The sequence below is a fragment of the Microplitis demolitor genome, chromosome 6 (assembly GCF_026212275.2).
Source record: "Microplitis demolitor isolate Queensland-Clemson2020A chromosome 6, iyMicDemo2.1a, whole genome shotgun sequence".
In the NCBI taxonomy this organism is placed as follows: domain Eukaryota; kingdom Metazoa; phylum Arthropoda; class Insecta; order Hymenoptera; family Braconidae; genus Microplitis; species Microplitis demolitor.
Genome location: NC_068550.1, coordinates 4421071 through 4441083, shown reverse-complemented (window position 1 = coordinate 4441083; position 20013 = coordinate 4421071). Strand labels below are relative to the sequence as shown.

At 26.4% G+C, this 20013-nt stretch overlaps 2 protein-coding genes across 5 annotated transcripts in view; one reads left to right on the top strand and one right to left on the bottom strand.

Annotated features, from left to right (window-relative positions):
- The window catches only part of LOC103573796 (uncharacterized), a 79950-nt gene that overhangs the window by 58541 nt on the left and 1396 nt on the right, over positions 1-20013 (top strand). For all 4 annotated transcript variants that reach the window (XM_053739962.1, XM_053739963.1, XM_014442097.2 and 1 more), the window contains 7 exons: positions 11604-11719; positions 11877-12008; positions 14108-14183; positions 17641-17718; positions 17805-18558; positions 19496-19690; positions 19770-19999. In XM_053739962.1, coding sequence (XP_053595937.1) covers positions 11604-11719; positions 11877-12008; positions 14108-14183; positions 17641-17718; positions 17805-18558; positions 19496-19690; positions 19770-19999 — 1581 coding nt within the window. The remainder of the gene's footprint in view (positions 1-11603; positions 11720-11876; positions 12009-14107; positions 14184-17640; positions 17719-17804; positions 18559-19495; positions 19691-19769; positions 20000-20013) is intronic.
- Positions 14197-17446, bottom strand: LOC103573820 (dynein axonemal assembly factor 11). Its single transcript, XM_008553053.2, has 3 exons — positions 17118-17446; positions 16281-16823; positions 14197-14638 (listed from the first exon to the last, which is right to left on the bottom strand). Exons 1-3 carry the CDS (start codon positions 17444-17446, stop codon positions 14203-14205), a joined length of 1308 nt encoding a protein of 435 aa, XP_008551275.1. The 3' UTR covers positions 14197-14202.

The following is a 20013-nucleotide window of genomic DNA, read 5'->3' as shown; positions in this document are numbered from 1 at the left end:
GTTTTTTTTTTTTATTAATGATATATCAGTTTCATTGGACGTGATATCGTTTTCAATCTTACAATATCTAGAGAAAAAAATGAAAACAACCAGTTAATAACAAGTAAGGAAAGTAATTGCAGATAACGTTATATAAATAGCAACAAAATTATTTATAGAAATTCTGGTATGAATAAAATTTTTTCAAAATTTAATAGATTTGACCGAAAAATGAAAACTTTGTGGTTATTGACAACATATGATGGTATAAATTTCAAAATTTTTTTATTTAATTAGAGTTGAAGTGCCAATTGTTGCTAATGCACCATTTATGGAAACTTAACACTTTATTTCAATTAACGAAAAAATAAAAAATTTTTCATTGTGATAAAGTTTAAAACCAAAGGATTTTTGAAGATATTCAAAATATTTAAATCTTTAAAGTATCCAAAACTGGCCACGAGTTTTTTTTATCCTTAATATAGTGGATTTTGTAACTTTCTCTTATGTGTAAGGAAAATATTACAAAATTTCAGTTGTAATTGGAACATTTCATTTCTTTTTTGGACAAAATCGAGTAGGCTCAAAAAAATGGTTATTAAAATTTTTTAAATTAAAATATATTGTATGGTGGTCTACATATACAGTTACATAAGAAATATTGTGACGTTACGTTTTATCACGTAATAAATCATAGCATACTTTGAATGTAGACGTAAACTTTTTTTGGTGTAAAGATGACGGATTTGATGATGGCTTAAATTATTACTAAACATGTTACTGTAATTGTAATTGTACAAGGCGGATTATAATTATAGATTGATCCTTTATGTATACGAAAAAATATATTATACACTGTTTTTTTTTTTTCCTATAAATTAAGTTGTCTGCAATGCTAAAAAAAACGCTGTCTCACTGTCGGCATCATAACTTGTCCGCAGATTAAATCTGAAAAATTTGAAAAAAGTATTATAGTGTGATATTATTATTATGGTCAAGCTAAATTTTTTATTAAAAAAATATAATTATTTTGTGAGACTTGAAAATAAAGTCTGCGTTTTTTACGAAAATATTACTGTTTAATTATTTATAAAAATTGCAATCAACAAAGTAAAAATAAAAAAAAAATGGTAGATAATAGTGTGACTAGTTTCGAAAATAAGTCCTTGAAAATATTTTAGAAACTCTGGATATCGTGCAGAGATAGACACTGTCGAAAAAAAGTTTCGAGAAAAATCTATTTAGTTTCGGGTAAAATTTTTTTTCTCAAATACCTGCTCGTATACTTATCCTTGATGCATCGTCTTGTTTATTATTATAAATTCATATCCGCTTGAAATTCTATAGTAATTTATTTTTTTTTTTTAATTTTTTTGAAAGTACAAAAATCCATAATTAAAAATCAATTCGTGGTCAATTTTGGACGCATTCCGCTCTTTAAGTAGCAAAATGACAGTTACAGGACAATATATGTTGTATATACATATATATAAGCAAAATGAGAACACTTAAGAAATCGTACAATTTTTTGACCTTGATCCTTTACTTTTCACTTATATTTGAAGATAATAAAACAAATTTTCAATTAATTTTCAAAAAAAAAAAAAAAATCTCTTTTAAGCAGCGTAGAGTATTCTAAAAAAATTTTTTTTTTTTTAAATTTTACATCTACATGTACTAATTTAAGTAAAAACTATAATTTTCAAAAGAGTAGTAAATTCAAAAAATTTTAAACAAAGAAATTTTGAAAAAATATTTTTTATATATCTTGAAATATATACAAATAATGGACGGAATTTTGAACCCATTATATACTATAATTTTTTTTCCATCAATTTTAAATTACCCGCCTATGCTCATACTACCCCATTTTGTTTAAACCTCTAACTATATACATTTTTAAAAAATTTTTCTCAATAAAAATAATCAACGATCTATAAATGAAGTTCCGATTCTCTAAAAAAGATTATTAGCATGTTTTATGACCCGCGATTCAGATAAAAAGATAAAAACTCCATTAAATTAAAAGTATAAAATTGAACAATAAAAAACACGAAATATCATCAGCAGATAAAACAGAGTACTTGATCTCGATGATCTCGATCTATCGCAGTTAATGCAACTAAATATAGCTTCTTCCATCTATATACCTTACACACATCCGTTTTCTCGGATCCATGTATAGTAAAGTAGGGATAGGATATCAGGTGGTGGGAACGAACACATGTAAAAAATAAACAGATGTTTCTTTTGTGTGCTGCCAACAACTGCATCTTATAGTTTTCTCTTTCTTGTATATATTTTTTACAAACTTTCAGACTCAAATTTAAAATAAAATATTCAGTAAAAATAATTATTTTGAATAAAGTAACGTTAGTTTAATAAAAACAGTGATTAAAAAGTGCTGAATACTAAACTTTTATTTAAAAATATAACATTATTAAATTCAAAATATAATTCCTGTGCGTGGTGATGTGCGCGGTATAATAAATCGCATACGTGGTTTCCCGCATTCCATTAAATTCAACCGCCATTTTCAAATAATCAAATCAAGGTGCTTTGAAAAATTTTTTTTTTTTTAAATTATTTGAATTTAAAAGTAAAATAAATGTTTTTAAAACTATATTTGATATTAATGTTACAGAAATAAAAAATCAATTACACATTAAGTACTTAGCGAGTACTTATAAGTTATTTATCGAGATTTAAAACAATTGAAGATAAGATAAGTGAAATAAATTTAAAAAATAAATAAATTAAAATGGAAAATTACACATTGGACTTTAATTATTCAAATGACGGTAATAATGATAACATCAAAGTCATCAATGACGATAGTGATGAAGAAGAAATATATATATTGAAATGCTGTAGACCACGTATAGACGACCCGTGGTACAAAATGTATAAAAAATTATCAGATAGTCAAATTGATTATGATTATAAAAAGAATGCCGTTAAATTCTGGCGCTCTTGTAAAAGTGACAGGACGAGAAAAGTATCGGTCGTTAGAAACGCATTTAAGTTGGTAACTACCGAAGGTCAATTACGCCGATGGGAAAAAGAAGTAATGAAGAGTAAACGGTGTAGTGAAAAAATGGATAAAATATCGGAGATAACTTTTAAAAAATTTCTAAATGCGCTTTATAAAAAACAGTTCCCGATTACTGATCAGGATATACGTCAATGGGCTTTGGGTGCACAGAATATTGTTGAATTTAATTTTATGGTTACGGACTCTTGGATTGAAGATTTTAAAGAATCTTTCGGGATTGTTAAGAAAATTATTGAAATTAAACAAGAACCATGAAGTTGTTTTTTGTTTCGATTATAGTCCAATTTTACAAAATTTATTTTTGTGGAAAATAAATTTTTTTGTTTCAAGCTCGAATAATTTTAGTTATCAAATTGATGGTGGATTTTTGAAAATTTAAATTTGGTTATCAATTAGAAGTTGTCTTGTTTGTTTACGGCTATGAAAAATTCAAAAATTTTATTATAATTAATTTATATTTTTTTGAAAGTTTTCTGCATCTTTGCGAACTAATTAAATAATTTTCAAACTTTTTAGAAAATATTTTTATTTATTCTTACAAAAATATAAATTTTTTGGTGTCTTAAAAAATTTATAAAAAGTTTTAAATTGTAAAAATAGAAAAAATTGTAAATAAAATTTTTACAGTCTGGTAACTGATAAGATTAATTGTCATTCAAATTTATGACCGCATTTTTTTCATAAATAGAAATTTCGGCAATAACTTTACACAAAGAAAAAAAATTGGTATTTTAAAATATTAATATCAATAAAAGACTGATTTTTAAAAAAATTGACATCAATATGTCAACTTTTGAAAAAAAATTCATTAAAAAATTAACATAAATTAGAAAAAAAAATTCTGATTGATTTAATTAATACTTAGCTAAAATCGTTGAAATCTTCTGAAATTTTATTAGATTTTTTGTCAACGCAAAATTTTTGTAAAAAATTAACAATCATAAAAAAAAAAATAACAAGACAAACATAAAGTTTTACTTATATTGCAATAATTACGTGGTTCTAAGAAACCATAAAATTATCTGATCATTAAAATATTAAAATAAATAGTACAATAAAAATAAATTGTTATTTTACAATAAATATCATTGATATATATTTTAAAAAGATAAAATTTAAGTGTAAAATAATCTTAGATATTGTCAGTAATAAAAGTTGGCTAAATATTTAATAACGACTTTGCAATAAAAGATAAAGAAAATTTATTATGATAAAAAACGGCAATAAATAAATTTTTAATCTCAACCGATAATTATAAAAATATTTTATCTGCGCTATAATTAATAATTAGCTTGTAATTATGTCATCAACTATTACTGTAACTAGAAAATGAAAGTATCAAATATTAAATATTTGTAAAATAATTTTCATGATCTACAAAAAAAAATTATTTTTAAATTACAGTTAGAAATAAAAGAGATAAAAATCATAATTGTTAATTTTTTATATCCGATTAATTATAATAATAATAATTTAAAATGTAAATTAAATTACATTAAAAATTATAGTACTGAATTAATTATTTTATTTAAATCACTCCAATTATCGGTTCTTATCTTAATTAATAATTACTCACATCATTATTTCTCAATGATCTTAAAGCATCTAACCATGACTAAACAATACAAAACTATTTAAATTTTCTAGTACTTTAATTCCAAAAGTTAAGTAATTATTATAAACAATTGGAATAGTTCATCAAAATAAATATGAGTGAAAAGAAAAGTCAGTCATAACTGTCATTTAACAGAAGTTATCAATTATTTTTTGACTGAGTTTTTCTCCGAAACAAAATTTCTAAATACAAACTACAAACTACACATCGATACACTACTGCTTAATCTAACGAAGTGTGCTTTAATTTTTTTGATAATTTTCGTTTGTTAAACTAGTTTTCACCATACCCGCATCGAAAGTTTAAATTCTTACCCTGTTTGGAGGAAAGAAAGTCATGTACCTGAAGATCGGAACGTTTTTCGCGCAACGAAAGAAATCCATGTAATTTGACTGCTTAAGAAGTAGTTCCGGAAGTCGGAGTGGCCTAAGATTTTTAGATGACATACCAGCATCTATACGCGAAACGTTTCAGAAATCTAGTCATCCGGATTTTTTACTTTCCAATTTTTTTTCGTTCCGCGAAAAACCTTTCGATCTTCAAGTATCTAGAAAGTCGTTTTTTTTTAATGAGAAAACAAATAATAAAAATTAGCACATGCGCCATTTTTCACCAACAGACTCAAAATTTTAAACTTCCAGGTGCAAATCTGGTGAAAAATAGCATACATACCACGGAGGAAAGTAGGACGTCCCAATCTGCGTATTTACCACCCTCGCCTTCGGTTCCAATAGACATTGATACACGCGGGTTGGAATCTCCTACTTTTCTTTTTTAGTGTGTAATATACTATTCTTCCTAAGGGACGAAATTGCGCTGAAACTTGAAGTTTTGATGCTGGTATTATAAAAAATTAATTTTCGTTAATGAGTAATCGAAAATTCATATCAATTATCAGTTAATGAAAAAGAATTAATGATTAATAGTATATATTTTATAAAATAAAAATTCCAAGTCCTTAAAATTCTGTACAGAAAAATCGTATCTGCAATAGCAATTTTTAATTTCACTAAATATAAATTATTTCATTTATATATATCATACATTAATTAGCATTAATAATCACAATACTAATTATTGACAACTTATACTTAATGCTACTTCATATTACTTTTTAATAGCCTATTTTTTTCCGAGTATACAAATAATAATTAGTACAAGTATCAATGAGCATAATTATTATTTGATAATAAATAAAATTCAAATCCCCCACCAAATATTTATAAAACTCACTACCACTTGATTCCTTTCACCCAGTATACAACAGAACATTGCGCTGAGCTGGAATATCGAACAGAAAGAACGGGCTTTATTTTATACCTTCCATACTACTGTACAGATAGGACCCCGTGGGGTCTCTTGTGCTGACCGCAACCAACATCAACTCAGTTACCATCGCGGTCCAGCAAGTGACGGATCAGTTATCTGACATTTAAATTTCAAATTTTTAAATATCAAGTGTTATCATCATCATAAATATTTCAAATAACAGTTTCATATTTATAATTTTAAAGTCTTATCAATTAAATTAAATATACCCGGCAGTGACATTTGTGACAAATCATTTTTTTTCAAACAATAGAAAATCCAGAAACAGACAGAATTTCTTATCAAAGATTTTCAAATGATTATTTGTAACTAAATTTTTTATTAAAAGTAATTGGTCTACTCTACACATTTTTTTTTTTTTAATTTGAATAGATTATGCGCAATTTGAATGTTTATTTATAAAATTGCAAAATATAGTTTAGTTAGATCTTGAGAGAATTCTCGTAATCTCATAGATGTCCCCAAGAAAATATTTAATACAAACGCACATTCGATTCACACAACAACCGGTTGCCTACTTTCTTGTTCGCTCGTCCGAGTGCGCTTATGCTTCAACCGGAAGTTAACTCACGCAGTTGTCAACTTGTAAGACATTGTATTTCTTCTATTATTGAAACATATATACAAATTATGGTAGAGAACACAATAGATAAAACTGAACAAAAAAAAAAAAACAACCGTTATAGATAACAATTTTATCGCGTCATTATCATAACACACAATCTTCCGAATTTAAACACGTTCCGTAAACAAGGCATTTTATTTAAAAAGTATGCTATCAAATTATTGAATTTAAATATATTTTTTTAAAATTGGATTGTTTGTAATGTAAACGGATAATTTAAGTCGTTACATAAAAAAAAAAAAAAAAAAAAGTTTATTGAACATTTCCCTATTGTCGCATGTTCCACTCGAGCGACGACAGTCTTTACTTCCTCGTCATTGAAGTCAGTACTTTGGATTATACTTTATTTGCAAATAAAAATTCAGATAGGCGTTAAATTGAATCGCGGATCCCAGATTATTTATTGATTGTATTATGTATCGAGAGGAAGAAGTTTAATCCAGTAGTGTTTGAGTGAGCAATAAGGCACGGTTTCCGGTGTGTAGAAAGCGTGTAACCAGTGACAGAAAGACCATCCGTTAAAATGATAATCATTAATGACAATAGTCTCTTCCTATTTAATTATCCTTTTAAATAATAATAATAAATATATAAATAAGTATTACACTGTAAAAAATTAGCGGAGTGATCATGGAAAAAATTTTTTGTGACCACAAGATAACACGGTAACAAAATTCTGCCTTAATATACCGATAACGAAGTATTCGGGATTACAATGTTTTTGTAATATTAGCAAATTTTTCATTGGGGCAAGCAATGGTTTGTAACTGTAACAAAATTGTCGTGTAAATTGATTTATTACCGTAAGCTAATCGGGTTTAACGTTACAACAAAATATTTTTTTATCCTGTCTTTTGTTATGGGGACGAAATTATTTTTTTCCGTGATTGCTGAAAAAAGTTCATTTTAATATTTAAATTCTGGATGGAGTGAACGCGGGTTAAAAAAAACCCAGACCATTCTGAAATCACTCCGCTGGACAAGCAAACTCCCTATTAACCCCGTATTTTTTATAGTGTATTAAGTATTTTTTTTAAGAATTTTTTTAGGCGCGATTTGACCGAAATTTGAATCATTTGTTAATCAATCTGGATTTTGAATTGTCTGATAAGATTTTGAAGACTAAATTAGGACATGTGTGAAAAATAATGTGATGGTATATTAAATAAATATATATTTATATTGTTATTTATTGTTGTGATAAATAATTATTTTTTTGAGAAAAAAATAATTATGTGACAATTATGCTCAAGTGGGTACATCATACGCCGTCACTGAAAAATCACACGACAGTGATAACACGGGAAGATTCGGAGAAAATTAATAAAGAAGAAGAAGAAGAAGAGGAGGAAGATGAAAAAATTGTAAATGATGTGAAAGATAAAATAGAATTTGATAGTACGGATTGTGAAGATAAAGAGTCTGTAGGTCAAGATAAAGATGAAAATATGATTGACATTTCATTGAAAAGACGTTTGGGGGTAAGGAAACCCGAAATTTTATCGTGACAATTACAATTTTATTTTATCATAATTTTGAAATTTTTAATTTTAATTATATCCTTTTTTTAAAAATGGCTTAAAATTTGTCTATAAAATAATTAAAAGAAAGAAAAAATTTCTTCTTTTATAAAAATATACTTACGTCACTCTACTTATTCATTTTCTAACAACAATCTATTCAAAAATTATCTTTATGGTAACTGGAAATTTATCATTTCAAATAATCAATAACTGCATTTTTATCAATTAATTATTAGTATTTCAATATGAAATAATTAATTACGTAAAATAACCTTAAGATAACCTATAAGATTTAATGGCTAGCTTACGGTCTATAATAATTTTAAATTATTGAATCAAGTGAACGTCAATTATTTTAGTTGGCATAGCATTCAATTTTTTACTACTGCATTAAATTGTTTGATCCACATGTAATTAAATTTTAATTAATTTATTGCCGTAAGATGGACAGTAACTTCTTCTGAATAATTTTGGTCCGACTGTTTGTTCGAACAAAAAAACTAATTATTTTTCGCGCGAAAAATTCAAATTCAAAATATCTGAAATTTAGCGGTCGCATATGAAGACGGATTTTAATAAAAATAGAAGAAATCATTTTCAATCAAAATAATTACACACTAATTAGAATAATTTCTCAAATGTTACCAGCAATAAAAATTAAAATTTTTTCTTACAAATTTTTACTCAATTCAAAGCCATAAATTTTCACAGGTGTCTGTCACCATTAATATAAATAATTTATAATTTTTCTCCAGCTTATCGATAATTTTCTATACGACAGTGAACGGGTCAACAGGAATGTGTTATATTCCCTTCACTTTTACTGCGTTACATTTAATGTCATGCACCTGTGCACACTCTGATAACAGTTACCTCAACTGTAACATTATTATTAGAATAACAATTTAATAAAAAAAAAAAAAAAAAAAAAAAAAAAAAAAAACAAATTATGAATAAAAAATCTTACTCATAATCGAGCAAGTCATTATCATTAATATCTTATGATTAATGAACACAAAATGATTAACTCGAATAAGGCAGTACTGGGATACAAAAAATTGTTTTCTTGATGACTCGTTAGACTCATAAACTCATCGCACGTACTTGATTTTTTTTTCTTGCATTACTATATTCTTCAATACTATATTTATATGTATACATATACATATATACTAGTAAATCTTATTAGTGTTAGTGCTAAGTAAGAGCATTACTAACTCGTCTCCTTAATAGCTTTTGAATGTTGATCTGCGACAAGTCTCGAAGACTTAAAGTTATGAGAAGAGACTAAGTCTCTTAGAGAGTTAACTTATATTCTTGAGTAATAATAAAACATATAAATCTAATCGTTACACGTTCTCATTAAACTTATATGCTTGAAAATTAAAGTCATAGATATAGGTTTTTTTTTTTTATTAAATCGATCAGCCGGTAGTATTTAAACCGGAACTTTTTCTTTGTAAGACTAAGTCATTGGTTATGATTATGAAATAAATATATCGTTAATCGTTCATAAATATATATATGTATTTTCTATTACTGTATGCTGTCTGATATTTATATATACTTGCAATATTTATGTAAGCTTATATAAGATATGTTTTTTGAGGACAAAATTATTTTGTTGCTACATAATTTAGAAATAAATGTTTTTTTTTTTAACGAGTTGGGCACTTTTTTTACTTTTTGAATCACGAGAAATATTTGGTACGGTAGTTCACCTTGGGAAGATTTATATAGTTAAAAAAATATGACATATTTAAAAATTACATTCTGTCATATAAAATTATTATTATTTTAAAAACTTTTATGTGATCGTAAAGTTTATAAAAAGACTTTTACTTTTAAATCTAATAATTTATCGTGACGAATCTTAAATAAGGACGTGATCATAAAAAGCAAATTATGATAATAAATAATTTTCATATTTTAACCCTTGCAAGAATAATTTTACTAAATCCATTATTAATTTAAATTAAAAATTATGGAATATTAATTTAAATTTATTGTCGACATGTGGTAACTTTTTTTACACGTGTTAGTTTACAACAAAAACGCATTTTCTCAAAAAAAATTATAATTTTCAATTGGATCTAAAAAAAATCCTTTCAAGGTTTTTACTTAATAAATTACCTTTGAAAGAAAATAGTGACAGTCGGTTGAAAAAAAATATTATTTTACCAACTGAAAATTCTTTATTTTTTTCCAGTTTAAATGAAAAAAAAAAATTAAATTGTCAATAACTTTTTATTAAAATAAGTAAATATTTGTTGATACATGTCAATTTTTAATTGGAAATATATGAAAAATCTCATGAAATTATTTTTAGTATTATTGATTTTCAACAGTCATGACACTAGTATCATGATCTTCATAAATTGATTACTTGTAATCAGCACAATTAAAAATTTTTTTAATCAATTTTAAATCTTCTTTTAGCTTCTACGTAATCTTTCTCATCTTCGGAAGTTTTAACACCTACCGATTGTTGTTCGCGTAATAGATAACGCAATTTCCTACAATTTCTCTTTGCCATACTAAATATTTTAATTCAATTATAATAATAATAACTGTTTTCATAGAATGACAGTCTCAAAAAAATAAAAAAAATAAATAAAAATTAAAATATACGAACTGACAATACTAAAGACTCCAGCAAACTGGATCTTTTAGGGCACATGGGTGACTTTGACTCTGATGTTTCGAATCGCACTGAGATAATCCAACGCAATTCACCAAAAAAACCTTCAGCTTAAAAGTTTTTCACAAATAGTCACTAGAGCTACACAACGCCGCTCCAAAGTTACTGACATAAAAAAATCCGTGTGCCTCAACTGACCCGGCTTGCCAAAGAGTTAAATATCAAATAACTAAAGAAAATTTATCAGCTCAATAAATTATCATTTATTAAATAATTATTTATAAAATTAAATACCTTAGTCATCAAAATATTTTCAAAATTCGCCAAAATAAATTTTCAAATTAAAAATATAATTAATCCTTTTTTAAAAACATTTAAATAAAACCGTTATAACCATAAAATAAGTCATAAACTCGATACTATAATGAATTAAATGAATTTAAAATTTGTCATGTAAAGACTTTAATAGAGTCGCAAATTATTATTTTTCTCATTTATTTCTTTCTCACAACCGTTAATATATTTACATGCCTACATATACATTTAACCAGGTTTATATCCGTAAAAGAAAATCCACATGTGTAATCAAGAGCATATCTTTCTTCAAAGTACTTTAACGTACGGTATTTAAACGTCTTTAATTTTAACCATTTTAAAGACCGCAAGTTATTTTGCATTTTGCCATTAAACGTACAGTTAACACGGTTTACTTTTTTTATTTTTAATTTATTAATATTATTGTCTTATAAATAATATTTCACATGGATTTATTTAATTAACCCATAATAAATACATATTTATTTATTTATCATATTTTTTTTGTCTTGTTATTAAAGGGTTCGGATCCCAGAGTAGCAACATGTCGAGGAAAACTTCAGAACAGGCGAAGTAAACTCAACCAAGAAATAAACAAAGAACTAAGACTACGTGCTGGTGCGGAAAATCTCTTCAAGTAAGTATAATTTATATATATATACATATATATTTATATTATATATGTAATAAACAGTCTGGAAGTCTTGAAATTACTGAAATTATTTCAGACTTGTGAAATAATTTACTTTCAACATACAAAAAAAATAAAATAAAATAAATTCCGTGACTTTCAGAGCAACCACAAACCGGAAATTAAAGGAAACAGTAGCATTGGAATTGAGTTTTGTTAATTCAAATCTTCAATTACTGAAAGAACAACTCGCTGAGCTAAATAGTTCTGTTGAGCTCTATCAAAATGTCGATGGGTAATTATTAAATTTATTTATTTTTATTTATTCAACATTTTTAAACTGCGGTGTATTTGAAAGCCTTCTAAATTCAATAACTCATAATCCTCTAAAAGTACCTGCTCTTATTTTTAATCTTGTTACTTAAATGTAAGTGTAGTAGACATTTCAGTATTCGCGGTCACGTTTAAATAAATAAATAAACTGTCATATTAATTTAGTTTATGGAAGCTTTAAAAGTTTGTTTCAGTTGTAAGAATTCTAGTTATTTATTTTAACAATTAAATTTTTATTCATTTGACGATTCCGTTGTAAAGTACATCATTTAATTGTTGCTGAAAATAATTTTAAAGTAGACTTTAATATCTATTATTTTTTTTTTCAAATCTTAATGAATTAATTATAAAATATTACAGTCCGAAAAATTGAGAAAATTTTTTTCATAAATTTTATGAATAGAAAAAATTTTTCAAAAATTGCAATAATGATTACTAGGATTTTTTAAATTCTTTGTAACGAAAAATAATTTTTTGTCAAAATTCTAAAACGAACGCAATGCTCGGGGTAACTAACTTAACCCATACTTTTTTCTTAAGACTTTATATATCAACATTTACAAGAACAACTTTTTTTTTTGTAAGAAATGGTGTCTAATTTTGCCCCACTTTTCTCTAAATATTACCGAGATGTTTGCAAAGAAGAAATATATTAAATAAATTATTACATGTTTGGTATTTAAAATTACATAAATGCAGCATCATATATATTGACATTAATGCCGACTATAACATATATTTATATTAATACCAAAAATAGAAATGTTGCATAGATTTTTCTCATATATATTTCCATGCAAGATAATTAAAAAAAAAAAATCAATTTTAATATCTTACAAATTGATAAAACTCAGAAAAATTCATTTCTTCGAATGAAATACTATTTTCAAAAAATATTGAACAGTAATTCAATTAAAAAATACGGACTATATTTTTTAGAACTCGAAACTTCAAATCACAGAGTGACTTAAAATTTAAATAAAATCCTAATTTACCCGCGACTTTTTGCCGCGCATATAAGCTCTTAAAATTCTCAAGGTACCAAAAAATATATTCCTCGTAAATTGGAACAAACAACTTGAATGACGTATATAAATAACAATGCACGTTATCCATAATCGTTTCGTTGACTGGATTCAATTTAAAATAATCGCGGTTCTTGAGCAATGTTATGTGTTATACGTTGTATGTATGCTGAAGATGCTCGCGTACATTTCTTACAAACACGTAATGACGTTGGAGCGTATAAAAGGCGCGAGAACGTTCCTCAGAATGAACGTAATGCTTGAGCACTTCCTCATCACCCAACAAGTTTAACTTAAAAGTAAAGTAAAGTAAAGACTTTTATCCTTTGCTGGACTTACGTACTGAGTTTGTCGGTCCATCCGCTATGCTTCGGTTCCTGGGTCACTGTCCGCCTACTATAACATCCTATAAACATCCTTCAGCGGATACTTTACACTTCTCTGCATTCTCTATCATACATGTTCTCTTTATCCATTACCTCCTTTATCTATTCCATACATTTCTATTCTTTCTTCTTTTTTTTAATTTATTTTTACCTCACTTACATTCTTCTTTTTAACTGACTTGGGTACGCATGGTAGCACTAGTTGATCTCATCATCGCTTTATGGTCCTTAACATTATTAACTAGACTACAGTATACTGACTTAATATATATTTATATATATATATATATATATATATCTACAACTATTATTAATATTTATAAAATAAAAGCAATCATACAGGATGTAATTATGAGCGCGTGCTACAATATATTTAATATTATCTAATTTATTTATTAATTATTTTTTTTTTTACATAAATTAAATAATAAATTTGTTGGTTTAAAATATTTTTCAAGTCCAATGTTAATTAAATTTTTTTTTATCTGCTGATACATTTCGTGTGAATTTGCTGGCGTATTTTGTAACGGGAAGTCGAACATACGGGACCAGGCGATGATTTATCGGTCGTTAAAAATTTTTAAATCTTTTATTGGCTTTAGAAATTGGGAACTATATTAAATTTTAATTATAAATTATTTTTTTTACAGACAAGAGCCAGTCATGCCGATGATACCATTGGGATTAAAAGAAACTAAAGACATTGATTTCCAAGATCCTTTTAAGGTGAGATTTTTAAAACTATTTATTCTAATGGAGGAACATCGGGATTGTCTACAAAGTCGACAGATTTTTTAGTTTTTAAATTATTTGAGTCTTTTTTAAACTTTGGTGATTTATAAATATTAGAAAAATCCATGTCGTTATTTCTTGGCCCGATTTCCAATAACTCTCGTTTAGTTATAACAGGTGTAGATCTTACAATCTTGGTTGGGTTGTTACGATTACTATCAATTTTGCAAGTTGTCTTGGTTGCGTAACTTTCGGGTTTTACCACAGATGGCAAAGGGGCTAAACGTGGCATAGTTATTAATAAGTTACCTGTTGCGACATTTATTTTTGCGACACTTGTGTCTGTTGATATTTCACACGGAAGTGATAGTTGGAGAATTTTTCCCTTTATTGTTACTCGTACGTAAAATGGTTGGACATCAGCTTCTACGTATGACGTATCCAGATGTCTGGAGATAAAAAAAATTTTCTTTTTGAATTTTTTAAAATTCTGAACATAAATTTTTACAGAGAGGGGGGGGAGGGCCTTGAATTTTTTTAAAATTAGAACTAAAAGGGCAAAATGGGCCTTGTAAATATTACTGACCCCCCTCCCCTTTTTATAAGACAGTAAATTGAAAGCGATAAAAAAATCTAGTGATTTTTTTTTTAAATAAAAAATTACTCGTAGAAATAAAAGTTTCTTAGAAGATAATTTATTATTAAAATTAACAGAGCTATTAAGTCTGTAAGACTGTAGATGATTAAATAATGATTAATGTGAAGTCTATAAGAGCGTGCTGTAGATCTATACATTTTACAACATATCAGCTTATATATAAATATGTGGCAATATCGATGATCATTAGAATTTTTTATATTCGATCATGTGTGAAATTATGTTTATAATTTTCCGGCATTAAAATATAATTATTTATTTAAAAAAAAAAAAAAAATTACATATTATGAAATTTTAGAAATTTTATATATGTATATTTCCGTATAGTATATTATTTACATATATGTTGTAATATATATTTTTTTTATTCTATTATATTGTATGACATTCAATATATAGAAATATATATGTTGACATATTATAATTTAGTATCAATGACTTATCGAATTCATAAGTGAAATTTTATCATATTTTTTTTAATAGTTTACACCTGAAGTATACCAAAATATAATTTGTAAAACATATATAAACGTTCATATATTTTATGTGTTGAAACAATATATTATTAATTATATCAGAAGTTGTATATATGCGGAACATATATTTTCTGTGTATTTTTAAATTTATCTGTGTTAAATTATTTTTTCACACGGTGGAATATTTACTTTAACTGTGATAATTATTTTAATCAATATAATAACTTTTAATTATTATAATAATTTTTACTTACTCTCTAAACATGAATTAGTGAAAATAAGTGAATATTCACTAATTCCAAGTGCAAACCGAACCACTAATTTCCAAAAACCTCATATGAAAAAAATATATATCCAGGCAAATCTGCATATATGAGACATATATTTTTATGTAAGTCGCATATATGCAGAATTGCCCGAATATATCCGGACATATATTTGCTCACATGGGAATAGTATACATCCTAAATTGTAAAACTTACTGCTTGTCAAACTATAATGCTTAAAAAATTTCGTCAAATGTATCCAGTCTTAAATTCAAAACACCGCGTTTCTACATTTTATGTTTAGATTTTATTTTATTTTATGTTTAGGTTCTACACTGAGAAAAAAAAATACTTGTATTAAGAATATTTACTTGATACAAGAACATATGTTCTTGATAATTATCAAGAATATATAATTTTGTCTCAAGAATTCGCAGAATTGATGTAAATAATTTTTATTTAATTCGAGTAAAGTTATTATTTTGTTTACTTAAAATATAATATGAAATTCACACAATAACAAAAATAAATTTGATGCTCTTTTTTCAAGAAATTGATAATTAATAATAATAAAATAAATATTTTGAACGGAATTCTTGAACCAAGAAATTATTGTTTAAACAATAGTATTTTATTTTCTCAGTGTAGATATTTACGTCATTGCATGCAATAATTCAAAAAAATGACATACTTGTACAAAATGACTTCAAGAATAATATTATCACGATCATCATCATTCAAAGTAAATGAAACTTTAGCTTGATTGATATTATAAGCTCTGCCTTCAGAATTAAACAATTTCGGAACAAATTTAGTTTTATCCGGTCTATCATTTTTTTTTCCATTTTTCTTCTCCGCTATTTCAATAGTTTTTTCGGCAATCGCAATCCGATCTTCTGGTGTGTGATAGCTCTTACTATTCCAAAAGTTTGAATTTTCAACCTCCTCATCAGCGTCAGAGTTTTCATTTATTTCCGTAATTGTCAATTTGTCTCGCTGATTAAAACGTTCTATTTGCTTTTTTCTAATTTTAGAATAATCCCAATAGCCTCTAATGACGTCTCCTTCAATTTCCGCGTACCTTTGGAGTGCTTTAATCCGATCGGATCGTGTTATTTCTGTCATGTCGAGTTCTTTTAATTGCGGTAGTGTCGCTATTACGTAATCGCGGTAACCAAAGTATTCTGAACAAGGATTTCCGGTTAAAAATAGTTGTTTTAAATTTTCATTAAATCTAAACAAGTAAAAAATAAAACAAAAATTTTTTTATATTTAAATTTTAAATAAATTAATTAATTATGATCCTGAAGTTGGCAGAATTAAAAATTTTAGGATTTTTTTTTACCAAATCAATTACAAAAAAAAAAACAAAATCTAAAAATATGCACATGTAGAAAATAAAAAAAACTACAAGTGCAATTTTATAAAATATTTTTTTTTATTATTTATCGTTTTAAAAAAAAAATTCAAAAATTATCAGACGTTGGCTAATTTCAGTATCGTAATTAAAAAATTAATTAATAAGTACCTCAATTTTTTAACACTTTGTAAATCACCAATAAAATTAACAGTTAGATCTAATTTATTTAAACTCTCAAGTCCTTCAAGATTCTCAATTACTTCAATATTATTAAGCGCTAAATTTAAATATTCAAGTTTTTTTAACATATTTAAATTTTCAATTTTACTTATTATATTATTTTGCATTAAAAGTATTTTTAAATTACGACAAATTTTGTCAATAACTTGTATTTTTTCAATATTTTCTTGATGAAGAGCTATTTCTTCTAAAGTCGAAATTTCGCCTTCATTGTGTTCAGAATGTTTCCGTATAAGATCTATTGTGATCATCACCATTTTAAATTATTATTTATTTATTTCGACTGTAAGTTGATGTGTATTTCAACTGTAAAATACTTTGACCGTAAGGTTATTTTATAAATATTGATTTAATATTTTTGAGTTACCCTTAGTTACAATGTATGTTTAAGTATATAAATATAGGTTATGTATACAAGTATGTATTGAAACAAAGCATTGTTTGATTTCAGGATTTCATCTTAGAACATTACAGTGAAGATGGCGATCATTATGAAGAAGCAATTGCTGATCTTATGGAAACACGACAGGTAAAAATTTTAGATCAGTTACTTTTAATTATATCACAAAAATTTATAATTATTTATAAATATTAAAACAAAATAATTTATTTCAGGCAACGAGAACACCAACGCGAGATGCATCAGGAATAGCTTTACTATTCCGTTACTACAATCAATTATATTTTATTGAAAGACGTTTCTTCCCACCGGATCGAAGCCTCGGTATTTACTTCGAATGGTTCGACTCATTAACAGGAGTACCGAGCTGTCAAAGAACAGTAGCGTTTGAGAAAGCATCGATTCTATTCAATGCCGGTGCTCTGTACACACAATTGGGAGCTAAACAAGACAGACGAAGTACTAAAGGACTTGATCAAGCTGTCGATGCATTTTTACGTGCTGCCGGTACATTTCGTTACATCCATGAAAATTTCACAAATGCACCGAGTATGGATCTTGGTCCTGACATGCTGGACATGTTGGTGCTACTGATGCTGGCTCAAGCGCGAGAATGTTTATTTGAAAAACTCGAATTACAATCTCGCGATACAAGAAATACTGATATCTGTTTGGATCTTGCTCAAGAAGCTGCTCAAGTTGCTGCTGTCTATAATGACGTACATGGATTAATATCACGTGAACCTGTTCGTGATTATGTACCTGAATCCTGGGTTTCTCTGGTTCTTGTCAAGCGCGAACACCATTTAGCACTTGCTCATAAACACTGCGCTGCTGGATTACTGGCTAAACCTATTGCGGAATTCAGAACAGAAACAAAACTCACATTAGAACATATCCAAGAGAGTGATGGGAAAACTCAAATGGATAATGTTATTCCTAAAGATGATCATGAACGGAGAGCTCTAGGTAAATTATTACAATATAGACATTTTATTATTATATATAAATAATCACATTAAAAAAAAAAAAAAAAAAAAAAAAAGAGGACACTTCTTGTAGAAAAATTAAAATTACAATTTCAAATATCGAAGCTGAGCAATTATTTAATTACAGAGATACATATCACGTTTCAATATCAAATTTATCTACAGTAGCGTTACTACAAAAAAAAAACGTTTTAGAAAAATCTAATTTGATCAGATCATTTTTTTATTTAAGTAAGACATAGCATAGCTAAAAAAAAACTTACAGTTTTTACCAGCAATCACTCAAATAAATTAAAAAAAAATTTTAGATTTTTTAATCAATTTGAATTATGCTGAAAAATTAATACAGAAACTTTTTCAAAATTTCCTATAGGGTAAAATACCTAGTACTCTATTAGGAAAATAGTACTCGATCACTCATATATATTTGTATATCTATATTAAGTGAATTTTACTGAATATAGATGTACAAATATATATGAGTGATTGAGTATTAGTTCTCTAATCAGGTACTGGGTCTCTTATTTTATATATGTATCTATAATTTGAAAAGTTACTGCTCAGCTAATAAGTCGATTGACATATATATCAAAGTCATAAATTTTTAGATCAAAATAATAAATAAAAATTTATAATATTATTATGATGCTGAAGTTAGCCAACGTCTAATAATTTTTTGATTTTTTTTAAAACGATAAAATACATTAAAAAATTCCACCTATAGAATTTTGAATTTTCTAAATGTGCATATTTTTAGTTTATTTCTTATTGTAATAGATTTGTTGAAAAAAAAAAAAAAATAAATAACTGAAAATTGTTGTCTAAAACTTTCAGGATCTTAAATTATTAGTGTTCCAAATATTTAATGAACTTATGTTATAAAATATTAATATATGAATTATAAATTATTTAAATAGGGAGAGCGCATTTGCGAGAAAGTTTAGTTCTGCATGAAGAAAGTCAGCGACTACAAAGAATGTGCAGAGAATTAAAAGGCAAACAAGCATTAGCTAAATTATTAAAACGAGCACATGATGCGACTTTGAAAAATTATAATGACGCTGGTGATGAAGATGATTTGCGAGAATTACTTGATCCTCCACATATAATAGGTAATATACATTTACATATTTATTAAAAAAAAAAAAAAAAAAAAAAAACAATTATGTTCTAATAATTAATTAATTTTAGCATCAACAAAATTCCAATTAAGTATCACGCATCCAGATTTCGGTCAACACGGAGTTGATGATCTGTTCAAATCACTCGGTCCCGTAGCCATATTTTCAGCTAAAAGACACTGGACAGCTCCACGATCTATTCAATTACAACGTGGACCTGGTGGTGAAGGTTTTGGTTTCAGTGTAAGAGGAGACGCTCCTGTTATTATTGCTGCCGTTGATCACAATTCATTAGCTGATGTAAGTTTCATTTT

Coding starts and splice junctions, on each gene's coding strand:
- LOC103573820 (XM_008553053.2), bottom strand. CDS start 17,446: ATGGTGATGATCACAATAGATCTTATACGGAAACATTCTGAACACAAT. Junction 16,824..17,117: donor CAAAGTGTTAAAAAATTGAG/GTACTTATTAAT, acceptor TTACTTGTTTAG/ATTTAATGAAAATTTAAAAC. Junction 14,639..16,280: donor CTTGAAGTCATTTTGTACAA/GTATGTCATTTT, acceptor TTTTATCTCCAG/ACATCTGGATACGTCATACG.